The sequence below is a fragment of the Somniosus microcephalus genome, chromosome 17 (assembly GCF_052327205.1).
Source record: "Somniosus microcephalus isolate GS21.2 chromosome 17, FLI_Smic_1.0, whole genome shotgun sequence".
Taxonomy (NCBI): Eukaryota; Metazoa; Chordata; class Chondrichthyes; order Squaliformes; family Somniosidae; genus Somniosus; species Somniosus microcephalus.
In genome coordinates, this window is record NC_141003.1 from 71,716,824 (window position 1) to 71,736,911 (window position 20,088).

General features: G+C 49.7%; 1 protein-coding gene across 4 annotated transcripts in view; it reads left to right on the top strand.

Moving 5' to 3' along the window:
* Positions 1-9,230: 9,230 nt before the first annotated feature.
* slc35b4 (solute carrier family 35 member B4) overlaps positions 9,231-20,088 on the top strand; it is a 61,892-nt gene continuing 51,034 nt past the window's right edge. The window contains exon 1 of one of the 4 annotated variants that reach the window (XM_086010670.1): positions 9,231-9,365. In XM_086010670.1, the coding sequence (XP_085866796.1) occupies positions 9,295-9,365 (71 nt within the window). In that variant the 5' untranslated portion in view covers positions 9,231-9,294. Of the gene's footprint in view, positions 9,536-20,088 lie in introns of all 4 variants that reach the window. The other 3 variants (XM_086010672.1, XM_086010669.1, XM_086010671.1) reach the window with 3 other exon arrangements.

The following is a 20,088-nucleotide window of genomic DNA, read 5'->3' on the forward strand; positions in this document are numbered from 1 at the left end:
CCTTGGGCCTACAATTGAGAGAGTCGAATGCTTCTATTTTTTTTTGTCTTACTCGAAGCTTGTACATTTGTATTTGTATCCTCTAGATTAGTGCTCAGAGTCCAAGTAAAATAACTTGCTTACATCTTTATTATTCATTCCTTTTAGCGTTTTAAATATTGGATCATGTCCTGTCTCACCATCTTCTTTTTCTTCAGTCAAAGCAAGCTTTTCCAGGTTCTCGATATAACTATTCTAGTTGCTCTTCTCTGAACTCTCTCCAACACCTTGAGGTAAGGTGCACAAAACTACAAACAATATTCTATAAAATGCTCCCCTGTCCATGCGATTACCATACACTATGGGAAAAGGTATCAGTATTCAGAAGAGTGAAAGATGCAGGGAGACAGAAAGCCCAAGTCCTGTTGTCCCAATGTTAGCTCATGAATAAGTTGTAGTGAGGTTAAAACTGGTGGCAGGTCAGGTGTTAACACCAATTTCCATAATGACACCAGACTTTACCGCCTGCGACTGGTCAACACCGAGTGCCAGCCAATGGGTTGCCAACTCTCCAGGAGTGCCCTGGAGTCTCCAGGCATTAAAGACACTGCTATGAGCAACCCAGGAGAAAAATTATAGGGGAAGTTAAAAAAGTTTTTTTTTTTTAAATCTTTGAACACTGGTTATTAGTAATAAAAATATCAGAGATGGGGAAAAAAAGGCTGTTCAACTTACAGTCACAAATCATCCAATCAGGTAATGAAGAGCCTATTCACTTTCCAATTGGACGTGGGAAGGCGGTGCTCCATGAGGATGGACATGTTGGGCGACCAATGGTAGGAGTGTGGGGGCGGGGCAGTTGAAGGCAGGCAGTCATGTGACGACAGCTCCAGGAATATGTCCAACTCGAGTTGCCAACCATAGCCAGTGATGTGTCTCAATAAATCCGAGACTCAATGTTAGCGGAACAAAACAAGGCTTTTATTAACTTAGAAGGTAACACACAGTGGAGAGGTGTCTTCCATCCAGAGGTCTGCAGTACTGGATGTGAGGCACGCTGAGCCTGCTTACATAGGGGCCAGGTATGGGCGGAGCCCTACACACAATACAATACAAGGTGAGGAAACGGAACTGAGGTAAGGGAAATGAAACTGAAACTAAACCACAGTCACAGGCACAATCACACAGAGAATACAGATGAGTGATGAATGGCATATTTCATCACAGCCAGGCAGTGGGATAAGTAACTTGGTCACCTCCAGAAAGTGGTAATGCCTTCGGGCGGACGAGCGCCTGGAGGAGGGGAGTGGGGCCCTTGATGGAGGAAATGCCATTAAAAGGCGGGTCCTTGCATTAGCCACGGCATCCGTAACCTGCAGGCCGTGACGCAACTGCAGTACAGAACAAGTCAATGGAAGAGCGACCGTGGATCAGTCCCAAGCACAACACCAGGGTTCAAGCCCCTGCCTTGAAGAGGTGTGGAGGACAGTGACAGGAGTTCCGACGATTGCTGACCAATGATGATGAGTTTAAAACGAAGGCGTTGCAATGTTCATGAAATAGAACATGTGCATCCTCCAGGAGGTTATAACCTGTCATCACCAAACCAGCAAGTTTAGAGCACAAACATGGTAAGTCAGGTTGCTCAAATACAACCCCGTCACTTCGCTACCTCCTGGCTGCAGGAAGGGAATAGCCAGGGTAGGAGTAATGAGAGGAAGCCAGTGGAAAGAGAAGGATAAGATGCCCAGACAGAAAAATGAGTGCCCATGAGCCCCAAGTTATTCTGGTAATTTACTAAAGATCACCAATTAAACTGGCACTTACCTACGCAGAGAATTGAGTGACACATTCAACTCATGCAGATTCACAAAGGGAGACAGGCTCTCACACTGCAGCTCTTCCAATTCATTTAAGGAGATGTTGATTTTTAGAATCCTACATTGTGAAAAGGACAAGGCCTGGAATTCATTTTCATACAAGTAATTGGTGTTACACATTTTAAATTTGGTCATTCTGAAGGCTCAATTTAGAGAGCTTTCAAAGGAAAGGCCAGCCCAGAAAGCAGGCTGATTGCTAATCTATATCCACTGAGACTGAAGTTTCTAAACCTCCCAACCCTCTGCCTCGACCAAATTTTTTTAACTTTTCGTTTATGGGATGTGGGCGTCGCTGGCAAGGCCAGCATTTATTGCCTATCCCTAATTGCCCTTGAAAAGCTGGTGGTGAGCTGAAATCTGTGTGGTGAAGGTACTCCCACAGTGCTGTTAGGGAGGGAGTTCCAGGACTTTGACCCAGTGACGATGAAGGATCGGCGATATATGTCCAAGTCAGGGTGGTGTGTAACTTGGAGGGGAACTTGGAGGTGGTGGTGTTCCCATGCGCCTCACGGGTTTGGAAGGTGCTGTCGAAGAAGCCTTGGCGAGTTGCTGCAGTGCAACTTGTAGATGGTGCACACTGCAGCCACGGTACGCCGGTGGTGGAGGGAGTGAATGTTTAAGGTGGTAAATGGGGTGCCAATCAAGCGGGCTGCTTTGTCCTGGATGGTGTCGAGCTTCTTGAGTGTTGTTGGAGCTGCACTCATCCAGGCAAGTGGAGCGTATTCCATCACACTCCTTACTTGTGCCTTGTAGATGGTAGAAAGGCTTTGGGGAGTCAGGAGGTGAGACACTCGCTGCAGAATACCTAGCCTCTGACCTGCTCTTGTTGCCACAGTATTTATGTGGCTGGTTCTGTTAAGTTTCATATACACCAGCTTCATATAGCCTGAGGTAGATAAATTCAGTATTCAGTCACAATTACTGAGGCATGAGCATCACGTAAACTATTACATTGACATGGATTAACCTTACATTGAATTATTACTTAATAGATGGGTGAGCGTGAGGTTAAAATAAAAACACAGATAAATAATTACACTCAGAAACCCTTACTTATTAACTGATTGATCAGACCCAAGATTATAATTAACGAAAACATTCTGCAACTGGACTAAACAACGAGGCCCCCCCCCCCTTGCCCCAATTGGTTAGTGGATAGATCCACTGCTTGGTGTGATATTTATCCAACTCTTTGAAAAGCAATTCATTAAGGTTTCTTTATAACCACGGGGAACCAATGTTTCACACTGTACCTGTGGGCTCTTGATCCAAACATAAAATTAAACACGAGCTCTTTCAGACGAGACATTTTCATGTCAAGAGAGAAGTGCGGCCCCTCCGTTCGGACATTCCAGACGAAAGGAATTATGGCCATTTCAGTGCACCAGTCTTCAACGAACTGACGTTCAATCAGACTTCCAGCCATTCTCAACGAATCTTCAATTTCTTGTCTTCTTACTGAAGGAAGAACCATGTTAACTACTGGTTATTTATTTAACCAGTGATTGAAAACCGGGTAACAGGCTCCTCGGTGGCTCAGTGGGTTAAGGCAGTGGGATTGCAGCCTTTGATTCTTCTAGACCAGGAAGACCCTGGTTGTATCTGAGTTTACTGATCTTAGCTAGGTGGCAGTGAGAGTGCTACAATTGGTTTCAGTGGCCTTGGGCTACAGAGGTAGGGTTGGCAACCCTCTAGGATTGCCCTGGAGTCTCCAGGAATTGATCTCCAGGACACTGCTGCAAGAAAGACTTGCATTTATATAGCGCCTTTCACGACCACTGGACGCCTCACAGCGCTTTACAGTCAATGAAGTACTTTTGAAGTGGAGTCACTGCTGTAATGTGGGAAACGTGGCAGCCAATTTTCGCACAGCAATGTCCCACAAACAGCGAGATAATGACCAGATAATCCGTTTTTGTTATGTTGGTTGAGGGATAAATATTGGCCAGGACACCAGGGATAACTCCCCTACTCTGCTTCGAAATAGTGCCAAGGGATCTTTTACGTCCACCTGAGCGAGCAGACGGGGCCTCGGTTTAACGTCTCATCCGAAAGGCGGCACCTCCGACAATGCAGCGCTCCCTCAGTACTGCACTGGGGGAGTACTGAAGTACCATGTTAACTACTGGTTATTTATTTAACTAGTGACTGAAAAACTGAAATGGGACTTGAGCCCACAACCTTCTGACTCAGAGGCGACCTTTACGGGAACATGTTGGCGTTGTACTCTCTCTATTTCCTTTCTGAAAGACTCCCACTGCTCTGATGTGGATTTTCCTACAAGTAGCTGATCCCAGTCCACTTTGGCCAGATCCTGCCTTATCATATTAAAATCGGCCTTCCCCCAATTTAGAACCTTTATTTCCGGTCCATCTTTGTCCTTTTCCATGACTACCTTAAATCTCACCGAATTATGGTCACTGTCACCAAAATGCTCTCCTACTGACACTTCTACCACTTGCCTGGCTACATTCCCTAGAATTAGGTCCAGTACCACCCCTTCTCTTGTAGGACTTTCTACATGCTGGCTCAAAAAGCTCTCCTGGATGCACTTTAAGAATTCTGCACCCTCTAAGCCTTTCACACTCTGACTATCCCAGTTAATATTGGGGAAGTTGAAATCCCCTACTATTATTACCCTATTATTTCTACACTTCTCTGAGATTTGACTACATATCTGTTCCTCTATCTCTCCCTGACTGTTTGGGGGCCTATAGTACACTCCCAGCAAAGTGCTAGCCCCCTTTTTGTTTTTAAGTTCTACCCATATGGCCTCATTAGAGGAACCTGCTAAGATATCATCCCTCCTTACAGCAGTAATTGACTCCTTGATTAATATTGCGACACCCCCTCCTCCTGTTCTCCCCAATGTCTATGTGCGTGAGCTTTCTAGCTGGATAATGGTTAGGAGCAGGAAATGGCTGACCCCTTATCCTGAGATGAGGAGGAATTTCTTCACTCAGAGGGTTGTGAATCTTTGGAATTCTCTACCCCACAGGGCTGTGAATGCTGAGTCGTTGAGTATATTCAAGGCTGAGATTGATAGATTTTTGGACTCTAGGGGAATCAAGGGATATGGGGATCAGACGGGAAAGTGGAGTTGAGGTCGAAGATCAGCCATGACCTTATTGAATGGCGGAGCAGGCTCGAGGGGCCGTATGGCCTACTCCTGCTCCTAATTCTTATGATGTCATTTATATGTTTGCATTTTTTCCAAAAGACTTGCCTTCCCAAAATGGCCACAATCCAATTCTGTTCTGCAACCATATACACTGAAAAGGGGCACTGTCTACATGAAAGTGTTCGGCTAACTTTTTTTGTTGGTGGAAGGAGAACAACCAGAGAAACTGTTTATTGCTAATTACTTTCGTCATAACGAATAAGTGATGTGATGACGTGGTTGAATATTTCTGAACAAATTCAATCAAATTTGCCAAACACTTACTGTGGTGCCCCTTTAGGGCCACATCTTCCAAATAAATTAATGTTACTTTTGCAGTACACCTCCTTTGTTGTTCCAACGCACTCCTGGCTGGCCTCCCACATTGAGGTGACTTGAGGTGATCCAAAACTAGGCTGCCCGTGTCCTAACTTGCACCAAGTCCCGTTCACCTATCACCCCTGTGCTCGCTGACCTACATTGGCTCCCGGTTAAGCAACGCCTCAATTTCAAAATTCTCATCCTTGTTTTCAAATCCCTCCATGGCCTCGCCCCTCCCTATTGCAGTAATCTCCTCCAGCCCCACAACCCCCTGAGATATCTGCGCTCCTCTAATTCTGCCCTCTTGAGCATCCCTAATTATAATCGCTCAACTATTGGTGACCATGCCTTCTGTTGCCTAGGTCCTAAGCTCTGGAATTCCCTCCCTAAACCTCTCCGCCTCTCTACTTCGCTTTCTTCCTTTAAGACGCTCCTTAAGATCTACCTCTTTGACCAAGCTTTTGGTCATCTGCCTTAATTTCTCCTTATGTGGCTCGGTGTCAAATTTTCTGTCTTTTAATACTCCTGTGAAGTACCTTGGGGCGTTTTACTACATTAAAGGCGCTATATAAATATAAAATAAAAACAGAAAATGCTGGAAATACTCAGCAGGTCAGGCAGCATCTGTGGAGAGAGAAACAGTGTTAATGTTTCGGGTCGATGACCCTTCATCAGAACTGGAAAAAACTGGTGATGGAACAGGCCTACTCCTGCTCCTAGTTCTTATCATGTCATTTATATGTTTGCATTTTTTCCAAAAGACTTGCCTTCCCAAAATGACCACAATCCAATTCTGTTTTACAACCATATACAGGAAACTCTTTTTTATCCGGTACCGATGGGACCGGCGTGGTGCCGGTTGATCAAAAAGTCCGGATTACAGAGAGGTATACTTACTAAGGTACGAGAGCCCTGTACACGGCCACAGATCCAGGCGTCCGGGTTGCATGGCAACAGGTGCAGGAACCCCGGTTACACGGCCACAGATCCAGGAACCCCGGTTACACGGCCACTAATATGAAGTAAAACTCACCTGAACCTACTCCTGAATTTTGCCGGTTAAGAGAGATTTCCGGTTATTTAGGTGCCGGTAAAAAGAGAGTTTCCTGTACACTGAAAAGGGGCACTGTCTACATGAAAGTGTTCGGCTAACTTTTTTTGTTTGTGGAAGGAGAACAACCAGAGAAACTGTTTATTGCTAATTACTTTCGTCATAACGAATAAGTGGTGTGATGACGTGGTTGAATATTTCTGAACAAATTAAATCAAATTTGCCAAAGGCTGGATTTTCATTAATCTGTCGGGAAGGAGGCGGGACTACAACTTTCGGGTTTTAGTCCCGCCTCCATCAACGTCCGGCCAAACGACGCGATTTTCCCTTGATTGACCTTGTTGAGCCCGCCCAGCAGGCCAATTAAGGGCCACCCGGCAACAGGTGACATCACAGACTGACATTTCATCTGTCAAGAGTTTTTGACAGATGAAATATCAGTGTTTCACAGCTGTTTGAAGCTGTCAAACACTGACAGTCTGAGTTCTAACCTGAGTCCTTCTATACAGACTCAGTTAGAACTCTCACCGGCACTGAAAGCTGAAGGCTGTCACTTTTGACAGATCGCAGCCGCTCAGCTTTCAGTTCCGGCTGAGTGATGGACTCCCGACGCCTAGAGGAAGAAAGGCTGTTAAGATAAGCACAGGTAAGTAAAACTTCTTTACACACTTTAGATACACCAAACACACTTACCTTTGCACCCATCACTCACCTGAACACCGACATCGCGACCCCTCCAAGTCCTTCAACCCGACGGCCCACCTGCTCTAACCTGGCATGGTTTGGAGCTGTCGGGAATCCCATACGACACCCCTCAAAATAGGGATTAGGCTAAAAACTGCCTGTTAACTACCTGTTAACAGGCAGTTAATTGGCACTAATCCCTTCCTGCCTTGGGTCGGCGGGTCCCAGTGCGGGGTGGGTACCCGCCTTCCTTGAAACTTACGTGGAGGCGGGCTTTGAGCGGGATGGTGTCGGGACCCCCGAATTCGGGATTTTTGCCCCCCGCACGCCTGAAAGCCCGCCTCACAGCACACTGAAAATCTGACCCTTACTGTGGTGCCCCTTTAGGGCCGCATCTTTCAAATAAATTAATGTTACTTTTGCAGTACACCTCCTTTGTTGTTCCAACGCACTCCTGGCTGGCCTCCCACGTTGAGGTGACTTGAGGTGATCCAAAACTAGGCTTCCGGTCGCCTGTCACTTTAATTCTCCACTCCACTCCCACTCAGACCTCACTGTCCTTGGCCTCTTGCACTGTTCGAATGAAGTTCAACGTAAGCTCAAGGAACAGCACCTCATCTTTCCCTGCCCCTGCACTTGCTTAAAAACCTGTTCCATCACCAGTTTTTCCCAGTTCTGATGAAGGGTCATCGACCTGAAACATTAACTCTGTTTCTCTCTCCACAGATGCTGCCTGACCTGCTGAGTATTTCCAGCATTTTCTGTTTTTATTTCAGATTTCCAGCATCCGCAGTATTTTGCTTTTGTATATAAATATAAGTTGTTGTTCCTATTAAAAAAAAACTCCTTTTAAAGTTACAACCAAGAAACAATAATGTGAAAAGTTATTTAAACATCAAGGGGGAAAAATTCAGTTGTTTGCGCCTCCCGTTAGTGCCTTAAGAGGGCGCCAATTGGGATGCAAAGCAACTAGCGCCCGGGCGCAGCGATGTTTGCGCCGCTCATGAAATTAACTAGACATTTTGCGGCGGCGCTAAACACTACCGCCACAATCTCCTGCGCCGGCAGATCGTGACGTCAGTCGAGTGCACAACGCCCCATTAGCGCCCCGGACCGGATAATTAGTGGCGCCCCCTGCCTTACGCCTGCCGCTAGCAACGACAGGTTGAGGGGAGCGTTTTGCTGTCAGAAAGGGACTGGGGGAGCGCTATTTAAAGGCGACCACTTCCTGCCTTTTTTTGTCGGTGACATTTTTGCACCACGCATTCTGAGAGAGAGAGAGAGACTTCTGGAAAGATTCAATGCTGTGTGAAGGAGTTTTGAGTACTGAGCAGCACTTTGCAGGTTCATTTTGATTTGCCCTTCCTTGCTTCGCCAGCGCTCTGAGGTAGCGCCTCGCTCCTCAGCCTTTGCGCCTTAAGACAGGTGTGAAGCGCCTGATTAACGCTCCAATCACCTCCAGGGGCGATAAAAGCCAAGTTTGCTGTCGGAGGCGATAATTAGCACCAGGCGCTAAGCTTTGTGCACGGCCGATAATGGCGCCCCAAACGGGGCAATACTGAATTTTTCCCCCCAAACCTTTTGTACCTTACATAGAGAATTACATCGAGTTTACAGCACAGAAACAGGCCATTTGGCCCAACTGCTCCACATGAGCCTTCATCTACTTCATCTAACCCCATCAACAGACCCTTCTATTCCTTTATCCGTCATGTGTTTATCTAACTTCCCCTTATGCATCTATGTTACTCAACTACTCCTTGTGGTAGCGAGTTCGACCTTATTACCACTCTCTGGGTAAAGATGTTTCTCCTGAATTTCTTATTAATCCAAAAGGGAATTCAGAAGGTACTTCTTTACCCAGAGAGTGGTTAGATTGTGGAATTTGCTACCACAAGAAATAATAAATGTTATAATTAAAGAAAGCCTCCCTCCCCCCAAAACATAAGCAACAAAACAATTGATAGTTTTTTGTGAAGTGTATTCACCTTTCAGTTGGCTTCACATTTCAGTCACTCACTGTTGCCACGACAGCGCCCAAGACAGCTCGCAAAGCTTACTAGGACCTGTAGTCTTTCTTTAAAATATAAACTCGGCAACTTGAGTGCGCCGACGCGGCGTGCGTGCACTACAACCCCCGGCATGCACTGCGCGTGTGGTTCCCACGGCGTCCCCGCGGCGGAGAACTACAACTCCCGGCGCGCATTGCGCGTGAGGCTATGCGCAGTGGGACGGGACAGGATCGGAAAGGGAGAGGGAGAAAGCGGTGGACGTGTCGGCTTCTTGTGCCGTGAGTGGAGGGGAAGGAGCAGGAAGAGAGTGGGGTTCAGCGGCGGCCGAGCAGGGGTATCTTACCCTCACACACCCGTATACCAGGGGCAAGATGCACCCAGGCTTTGCTATTGGCCTGGTGTTCCTGGGCTGCACCAGCAACGTTGTGTTCCTGGAACTGTTGGTCAGGTGAGTGAGCTCCTGGCATCCTGCCATTGCCTTAATTTTATGGCAGGTGAGCTCCAGGGATCAGGCTACTCTCTTTATTTCATGGCAGGTGAGCTCCAGGGATCAGGCTACTCCCTTTATTTCATTGCAGGTGAGCTCCAGGGATCAGGCTGTTGCCTTAATTTCATGGCAGGTGAGAACCAGGGATCAGGCTGTTGCCTTTATTTCATGGCAGGTGAGAACCAGAGATCTGGCTGTTACTTATGTTTAGCCTGGTTCCCAAACTGAGCACTCTAGTATGTTAGCACTACCCATCCAGTTTTGGACCAGGTGACCTTGAAATCTTATGAATTATCAATCAAACACTTGCAGATTACAGTCTCTTCTGCTTCTTATGGGTAAGGCTGGTCACTTGCCTCAGATTCCATCCCATGACAAATTCCATTATTTTTGTAATTTACTATGACAAGTGTGATTTTTGCCCTTATTTGGTTTCCAAGGTGTTAGCCTTAGCTCAGTTGGTAGCACTCTCGCCTCTGAGTCAAACGGTTGTGGGTTCAAGTCCCACTCCAGAGACTTGGGCACAAAATCTCGGCTTAAACTCCAGTGCAGTACTGAGGAAGTGCTGCATTGTCAGAGTTTCCATCTTTTGGATGAGATGCTAAACCGAGGCTCTGTCTGCCCTCTCGAGTGGATATAAAAGATCCCATGGCACAATTTTGAAGAATAGCAGGGGAGTTCTCTCCGGTGCCCTAGCCAATATTTATCCCTCAACCAATACCTATAACAGTTGTTACGGTCATTTTCACATTATGGGACCTTGCTGTGCGCAAATTGACTGTCACGCTTCCTATATTACAACAGTAACTACACTTCAAAAAGTACTTTATTGGCTGTAAAGAATTTTAGGACGTCCTAAAGTTGTGAAAGACGTTAACAGAAATGCAAGTCTTTCTTTTCACTTCAAAAGTACTTCTTTGGCTGTAAAGCGCTTTGGGATGAGGTTGTGAAAGACACCATATAAAGGCAAGTCTTTTTCTTTTTTATTAATGAATTGGAATTAGAATTTTTTTTAGAATTAGAAATGATTTTTTCCTCTGATTAGTAGATCAAACTCAAGCCAAGGTTTGCCTTTCCAGAAGAAGGTGTAACCACCGCCTTGCTCCTTGGCCTTCCCCGCTTAGGGTGGCGATGTCTATGTCGAAAGGTCTGAGCTCCCGGGCAACGATAGCAGTACGGTCTGCCGCTGTTGGGGTTGTCCATGAGGGTCCTGACGTTCCAGGTCCCGAACTTCATTTTAAAGGGTGGAAGATGCCTGTGCGTGAATTCTTTTAACGTGGGGTGGCTGTTGCACATCAGCTACCCCACGGGCTTGACAGAGCAAGGGCTTGGTCCAATGGCAAGGGGATCCAAGACGATTGGAGACCAGGCTCTGCAACATCGGCCTAGCACACACACATACTCCTACTGTCCTCCTCCCTCCTTCCCTCACCAATCTCCCTGTCGCAGATGCATCTGTCCATGATCTGGAGATGCCGGTGTTGGACTGGGGTGGACAAATGTGAGAAGTCACACAACACCAGGTTATAGTCCAACAGCTTTATTTGAAATCACAAGCTTTCGGAGCGCTGCTCCTTCGTCAGGTGAAGTGAAGAGATGCATATAGGCACAGCATATATAGTCAGAGAACACTGCCAGATGATTACAGGTAATCTTTCTAACTGCCCTTTATCCCACCTCGGCAGAGAGATAACCACAGCAATCAAAGGTGTGGATGGGGTCCAAACAGGTCAGTCAGGAAAACATTACATCAAAGAACAATGAGGTGGGGTCACCAGGGGTCAAATGTTACAGATGCTGGGGTCTGTATGAAAAACAAAGAACTTTTATTTTAAAAAAAAAAAAAAAAAAATTTTTTTTTGCTGGAAATCACAGCAGGTCCGGCCGCATCTGTGTAGAGAGAACAAGCCAACGACGACTCGAGTCTGGATGACTCTACGTCAGGTGGGGTTACATGTAGCGTGACATGAACCCAAGATCCCGGTTGAGGCTGTCCTCATGAGTGCGGAACTTGGCTATCAGTTTCTGCTCGACGATTTTGTGTTGTGTGTCTCGAAGGCCGCCTTGGAGAATGCTTACCCGAAGATCGGAGGCTGAATGTCCTTGACTGCTGAAGTGTTCCCCGACTGGGAAGGAACACTCCTGCCTGCCGATTGTTGTGCGGTGTCCATTCATCCGTTGTCGCAGTGTCTGCATGGTCTCACCGATGTACCATGCTCCGGGGCATCCTTTCCTGCAACGTATGAGGTAGACAACGTTGGCCGAGTCACATGAGTATGTACCATGTACCTGGTGGGTGGTGTCCTCACGTGTGATGATGGTATCTGTGTTGATGATCTGGCATGTCTTGCAGAGGTTGCCGTGGCAGTGTTGTGTGGTGCTGTGGTCGCTGTTCTCCTGAAAGCTGGGTAATTTGCTGCGAATGATGGTCTGTTTGAGGTTAGGCGGCTGTTTGAAGGCGAGTAGTGGTGGCGTGGGGATGGCCTTAGCGAGGTGTTCATCGTCATCGATGACATGTTGAAGGCTGCGAAGAACATGGCGTAGTTTCTCCGCTCCAGGGAAGTACTGGACGACGAAGGGTACTCTGTTGGTTGTGTCCCGTGTTTGTCTTCTGAGGAGGTCTATGCGATTTTTCGCTGTGGCCCGTCGGAACTGTCGATCGACGAGTCGAGCGTCATATCCCGTTCTTACGAGGGCGTCTTTCAGTGTCTGTAGGTGTCCATCGCGTTCCTCCTCGTCTGAGCAGATCCTGTGTATTCGCAGGGCTTGTCCATAGGGGATGGCTTCTTTAACGTGGTTAGGGTGGAAGCTGGAGAAGTGGAGCATCGTGAGGTTGTCCGTGGGCTTGCGGTAGAGTGAAGTGCTGAGGTGTCCGTCTTTGATGGAGATTTGTGTGTCCAAGAATTAAACCGATTCTGAGGAGTAGTCCATGGTGAGTTTGATGGTGGGATGGAACTTGGTGAGGCTACAACACAGGACTACTTGCATGCCAAACAACGGAAGCAACATGCGATACACAGCTAAGTGATCTCACAACCATCGGATCAAATCAAAGCTCTGCAGTCCTGCCACATCCAGTCGTGAGTGGTGGTGGACAATTAAACAGTTAACAGGAGGAGGAGGCTCCAAAAATATCCCCATCCTCAATGATGGTGGAGCCCAGCACGTGAGTGCAAAAGACAAGGCTGAAGCATTTGCAACCATCTTCAGCCAGAAGTGCTGAGTGGATGATCCATCTCGGCCGCCTCCTGAGGTCCCCAGCATCACTGATGCCAGTCTTCAGCCCATTCAGTTCACTCCACGTGATGTCAAGAAACGGCTGAAGACACTGGATACTGCAAAGGCCCTGACAACATTCCGGCAATAGTACTGAAGACTTGTGCTCCAGAACTATCTGCGCCCCTAGCCAAGCTGTTCCAGTACAGCTACGACACTGGCATCTACCCGGCAATGTGGGAAATTGCCCAAGTATGTCCTGTCTACAAAAAGCAGGGCAAATCCGACCCGGCCAATTACCGTCCCATCAGTCTACTCTCAATCATCAGCAAAGTGATGGAAGGTGTCGTCGACAGTGTTATCAAGCGGCACTTACTCAGCAATAACCTGCTAACTGACGCCCAGTTTGGGTTCCGCCAGGGCCACTCGGCTCCTGACCTCATTACAGCCTTGGTCCAAACATGGACAAAAGAGCTGAACTCGAGAGGTGAGGTGAGGTGAGAGTGACTGCCCTTGACATCAAGGCAACATTTGATCGAGTGTGGCATCAAGGAGCCCTAGCAAAACTGAAGTCAATGGGAATCAAGGGGAAAACACTCCATTGGTTGGAATCATACCTAGCACAAAGGAAGTTGGCTGCAGTTGTTGGAGGTCATTCATCTCAATCACATGACATCACTGCAGGAGTTCCTCAGGGCAGTGGCCTAGGCCCAACCATCTTCAGCTGTTTCATCAATGACCTTCTGTGGTAAACCACTGTTTGTATTCCACTGTGTACATGCCTGTACATGCCTCGGCTGACTCCTCCCACGAGTCCAGGTATAAAGGTGACTGCTCCACAGTCCCTCTGTATTCTGGACCGGTCGACCACTCGAGGCACACCTTCATTCTCTTGTTAATAAAAGCCTGTTAGTTACTCGCTTAATCTCAGTCTTTTGAGTTATTGATAGCGCATCAATTTTATTAACAAGATTTTTATAATGGAGAAGATCCTCACACCAGCATGCCTGGACTTAGATCATCGGGAGGCGGACTCATCCACCAAGTTTACTCACTGGCTTAGGTGTTTTGAAAAATTCCTGATCGCCTCCGCTGCAACGGTCAAATCGGACGAGGACAAACTGGATGTCCTGACCTCCAAAGTGAACCACCGAGTGTACTCGGTCATCCAGGACGCAACCTCGTACGCGGATGCTATCAAGCTCCTCAAGGACCAGTACACGCGCCCAGTGAACGAGGTGTACGCCAGGCACCTCCTGGGGAGTCGTAAACAACAACCTGGGGAATCGACCGAGGAATACCTTCAGGTACTGTCTGTGCTTGGCCGGGCCTGTGGTTGTAAGGATGTAAAGGCCGCCGTGTACACAGAGGAACTTATCCGGGACGCTTTTGTAGCGGGCCACAGGTCCAATTACACCTGACAGCGACTGTTGGAGCAGAGTGACCTCGATCTCAACAAGGCCTCTGAACTCGCACTATCATTGGACGCAGCCTACCGGGGCATGGATGCCTACTCCTCTGCACCATGGACGCCGCGGGGAACGACAGCCTGGGACACGGTAGGACCGTCTCATAGCGCCGTGCCACCCCAGCCACATCCCAGCAACGGCCCAACTACCGCAGCAGTGTCCCAAGGCCAGACAGCAGTGCCCCAAGGCCAGAAATGCTACTTCTGTGGCCAGGCCAAACACCCCAGAGCGCGCTGCCCGGCGAAAAATGCGATCTGCTCGGGCTGCGGGAAGAAGGGACACTACGCCAGCATCTTGGACGACAGCCGGGACACAACAGGCCCCCAACACCGCCTCATCTGATACCCGCAGCGACACACCGACCCCTACGCTGGCCTCCGTTACGCTGGACCAAGTGAGACCGCACCAACTGGCCCGGTCCACAATGGACATTAAGGTCAATGGTCACGAAACAATCTGCCTTTTTGACTCTGGGAGCACGGAGAGCTTCATCCACCCCGACACGGTGCGGCGTTGCTCTCTCCCAGTCCTGCCTGCGCACCAGCGGATTTCTATGGCCTCCGAGTCCCAGTCGGCGGACATTGGCGGCTACTGCGTGGTGACACTCGTAGTAGACGGGACTGTGTACGATAATTTTAAACTTCTGGTCCTGCCCCACCTCTGCGCTGCCGTTATACTGGGGTTAGATTTTCAGTGCCACCTTAAAAGTGTTACGATGGCGTACGGTGGACCCCTCCCCCCCCCCCCCCCCCCCCCCCCCCCCACTCACAGTCCGCAGCCAGCAGCTTCCAAATTGCCCGCCGCGCACCAGGTGCAACCTCTCCACACCTAAGAGTCACCCCCCCACTGTTTGCTAACCTCACCCCCGACTGTAAGCCCATCGCCACAAAGAGCAGGTGATACAGTGCCGGGGACAGGGTTTTCATTAAAACCGAAGTGGAGCGGCTCCTGAAGGAGGGGATTATTGAGGGCAGCACCAGCCCCTGGCGAGCCCAGGTTGTGGTCGTTAAGACCGGCGAGAAGCAGCGCCTGGTCATCGACTACAGCCAGACAATAAATCGCTACACCCTGCTGGACGCTTACCCACTCCCCCGCATAGCTGATATGGTCAACCAGATCGCGCAGTACCGCGTCTTCTCGACCATTGACCTGAAATCAGCGTACCACCAGCTCCCTATCCGCCCTGAGGACCGCCAGTATACTGCCTTTGAGGCAAACGGCCGCCTCTATCACTTCCTTAGGGTTCCCTTTGGCGTCACCAACGGGGTCTCCGTCTTCCAAAGGGAGATGGACCGGATGGTCGATCAAAAGGCATTGCAGGCCACTTTCCCATATCTGGACAATGTGACCATCTGCGGCCATGACTTGCAGGACCATGACGCAAACCTCAAAATTCCTCCGCACCGCCCAACTCCTGAACCTGACGTATAACAAGGAGAAGTGCATATTCCGCACAACCCGCCTCGCCATCCTTGGCTGTGTTGTGGAACGGAGTCATCGGTCCCGACCCCGACCGGATGCGTCCCCTTATGGAGCTCCCACTGCCTCAAGGCCCTGAAGAGGTGCCTAGGGTTTTTCTCCTATTACGCCCAGTGGGTCCCCTACTATGCAGACAAGGCCCGTCCGCTGATCAAGTCCACCTCCTTTCCCGTGACGGCAGAGGCCCGCTTAGCCTTCCACCGTATCAAGGAAGACATTGCCAAAGCCACCATGCACGCAGTGGACGAATCCATCCCCTTCCAGGTGGAAAGCGATGCGTCCGACTTTGCCCTGGCCGCTACCCTTAATCAGGCGGGGAGACCCGTGGCCTTCTTTTCACGAACCCTCCAGGGCCCGGAGACCAGACACTCCGCTGTTGAGAAGGAGGCCCAGGCTATTGTGGAGGCTGTGCGTCATTGGAGGCACTACCTGGCCGGAAAATGATTTACCCTGCTCACTGACCAGCGTTCAGTTGCTTTTATGTTTAACAACAAGCAGAGGGGCAAAATCAAAAACGACAAGATCTTGAGGTGGAGAATCGAACTCTCCACCTACAATTACGAGATCTTGTACCGGCCCGGGAAGCTCAATGAACCCCCGGATGCTCTATCGCGTGGCACCTGCGCCAGCGCGCAGATCAATAGACTGCGGGCCCTCCACAATGACCTCTGCCACCCGGGGGTTACCAGGTTCTTCCACTTCATCAAGGCCCGCAACCTGCCTTACTCCATTGAGGAGGTCAGGACCATGACCAGGAACTGCCAAGTCTGCGCTGAGTGCAAACCGCACTTTTATAGACCAGACAGGGCTCACCTGATAAAAGCCACTCGCCCCTTCGAGCGCCTGAGCGTTGATTTTAAAGGGCCTCTCCCCTCCTCCGACCGCAATGTGTACTTCCTCAACATTATTGACGAGTACTCCTGTTTCCCGTTCGCCATCCCCTGCCCGGACATGACCAGTGCCACGGTCATTAAATGTCTGAACGACCTCTTCACCCTGTTCGGCTTCCCCAGCTATATCCATAGCGACCGGGGCTCATTGTTCATGAACGACGAACTCCGCCAGTTCCTGCTCGCTAGGGGTATTGCCACAAGCAGGACCACCAGTTACAACCCCCGGGGGAACGGACAGGTGGAAAGAGAGAATGCGACAGTTTGGAAGGCCGCCCTGCTAGCCTTAAAGTCTATGGGCCTCCCGACCTCCCGCTGGCAGGATGTGCTCCCCGATGCGCTGCACTCTATTCGGTCACTGCTCTGCACTGCCACTAACGCCACCCCTCATGAGAAAATGTTTGTCTTCCCAAGGAAGTCCACATCGGGGACATCGCTACCGCCATGGCTGACGTCCCCAGGGCCGGTCCTACTGAGAAGACACGTGAGGACCCATAAAACGGACCCCCTGGTCGAGAGGGTCGACCTCCTCCACGCCAACCCCCAGTATGCGTACATTGCGTACCCGGACGGGCGGGAGGACACAGTCTCCATACGAGACCTCGCACCCTCGGGGGCCGCAGTAACCCACAACCCACTACCCCCCCCCCCCCCCCCAAACGATCCAATATCCAGCAGACGGCAGGCCTGGTCCCCGCGACCCGCTAGACACCCACGAGGACTACACACCAGTGCCTCAGCCTACGCGGGACTCGACGCCGGTAGCTTCACTACCCCTGCCGTCGCCACGTCGATCACAGCGGCAGACAAGACCTCCGGAGAGACTACAATACACTAACTTTTAATACACTTCACCCCGCCGGACTCATTTTTAAACAAGGGGTGAATGTGGTAAACCACTGTTTGTATTCCACTGTGTACATGCCTGTACATGCCTCGGTTGACTCCTCCCACGAGTCCAGGTATAAAGGTGATTGTTCCACAGTTCCTCTGTATTCTGGACCGGTCGACCACTCGAGGCACACCTTCATTCTCTTGTTAATAAAAGCCTGTTAGTTACTCGCTTAATCTCAGTCTTTTGAGTTATTGATAGCGCATCACCTTCCCTCCATCATAAGGTCAGAAGTGGGGATGTTCGCTGATGATTGCACACTGTTCAGCACCATTCAAGACTCGTCAGATACTGACGCAGTCAGTGTCCATATGCAGCAAGACCTGGACAACATTCAGACTTGAGCTGACAAGTGGCAAGTAACATTCGCACCACACAAGTGCCAGGCAATGACCATCTCCAACAAGCGAGACTCTAACCATCTCCCCTTGACATTCAATGGCATTACCATCGCTGAATCCCCCACTATCAACATCCTGGGGGTTACCATTGATCAGAAACTGAACTGGACCAGCCATATAAATACTGTGGCTACAAGAGCAGGCCAGAGGCTGGGAATTCTGCGACGAGTGTCTTGCCTCCTGACTCCCCAAAGCCTTTCCACCATCTACAAGGCACAAGTCAGGAGTGTGATGCAATACTCTCCACTTGCCTGGATGAGTGCAGCTCCAACAACACTCAAGAAGCTCGACACCATTCAGGATAAAGCAGCCCGCTTGATTGGCACTCCATCCACCACCTTCAACATTCACTCCCTCCACCACCGGCGCACTGTGGCTGCAGTGTGTACCATCTACAAGATGCACTGCAGCAACTCGCCAAGGCTCCTTCAACAGCACCTTCCAAACCCGTGACCTCTACCACTTAGAAGGACAAGGGCAGCAGACGCATGGGAACATCACCACCTACAAGTTCCCCTCCAAGCCACACACCATCCTGACTTGGACCTGTATCGCCGTTCCTTCACTGTCGCTGAGCCAAAACCCTGGAACTCCCTTCCTAACAGCATTGTGGGCATACCTACACCATATGGACTGCAGCGGTTCAAGAAGGCGGCTCACCACCATCTTAAGGGCAATTAGGGATGGGCACTTAAATGCAGGCCTAGCCAGCGACGCCCACATCCCATCAATGAATTTAAAAAAAAACTTGATGTTATCGTGTAGTCTTTTCAGTGATTCTTCGCTGTGGGTCCATAAGAAGAAAATGTCATCGATGTATCTGGTGTATAGCGTTGGTTGGAAGCATACCGACAACTGGACAACCAGGAACACTACAGACAGTTACCTGCAGATCCGACCAAAGAACACACCCGCCAACTCAACAGACTGACCAAGACCTTCGAACCAGACCTTCAAAGCATCCTACGCGCTCTCATCCCACGTACTCCCTGCGTGGGAGACTTCTACTGCCTCCCAAAGATACACAAAGCCAACACACACGGGTATCCTATCGTATCAGGCAACGGAACCCTGTGTGAGAACCTCTCTGGATATGTCGAGGGCATCCTGAAACCCATCGTACAGGGAACCCCCAGCTTCTGTCGCGACACTACAGACTTCTTACAGAAACTCAGCACCCATGGACCAGTTGAACCAGGAACACTCCTCGCCACGATGGACGTCTCGGCACTCTACACCAGTATCCCCCACGATGACGGCATCGCTGCGACAGCCTCAGTACTCAACACCAACAACAGCCAATCTCCAGACGCCATCCTACAACTCATCCGCTTCATCCTTGACCACAATGTCTTCACCGTCGACAACCAGTTCTTTACCCAAACACACGGAACAGCCATGGGGACCAAATTCGCACCCCAATACGCCAACATCTTCATGCACCAGTTCGAGCAAGACTTCTTCGCTGCACAGGACCTCCAACCAATGCTATACACCAGATACATCGACGACATTTTCTTCCTATGGACCCACGGCGAAGAATCACTGAAAAGACTACATGATAACATCAACAAGTTCCATCCCACCATCAAACTCACCATGGACTACTCCTCAGAATCGGCTTAATTCTTGGACACACGAATCTCCATCAAAGACGGACACCTCAGCACTTCACTCTACCGCAAGCCCACGGACAACCTCACGATGCTCCACTTCTCCAGCTTCCACCCTAACCACGTTAAAGAAGCCATCCCCTATGGACAAGCCCTGCGAATACACAGGATCTGCTCAGACGAGGAGGAACGCGATGGCCACCTACAGACACTGAAAGATGCCCTCGTAAGAATGGGATATGACGCTCGACTCGTTGATCGACAGTTCCGACGGGCCACAGCAAAAGATCGCATAGACCTCCTAAGACGACAAACACGGGACACAACCAACAGAGTACTCTTCGTCGTCCAGTACTTCCCCGGAGTGGAGAAACGACGCCATGTTCTTCGCAGTCTTCAACATGTCATCGATGACGACGAACACCTCGCTAAGGCCATCCCCACGCCACCACTACTCGCCTTCAAACAGCCGTCTAACCTCAAACAGACCATCGTTCGCAGCAAATTACCCAGCTTTCAGGAGAACAGCGACCACGACACCACACAACCCTGCC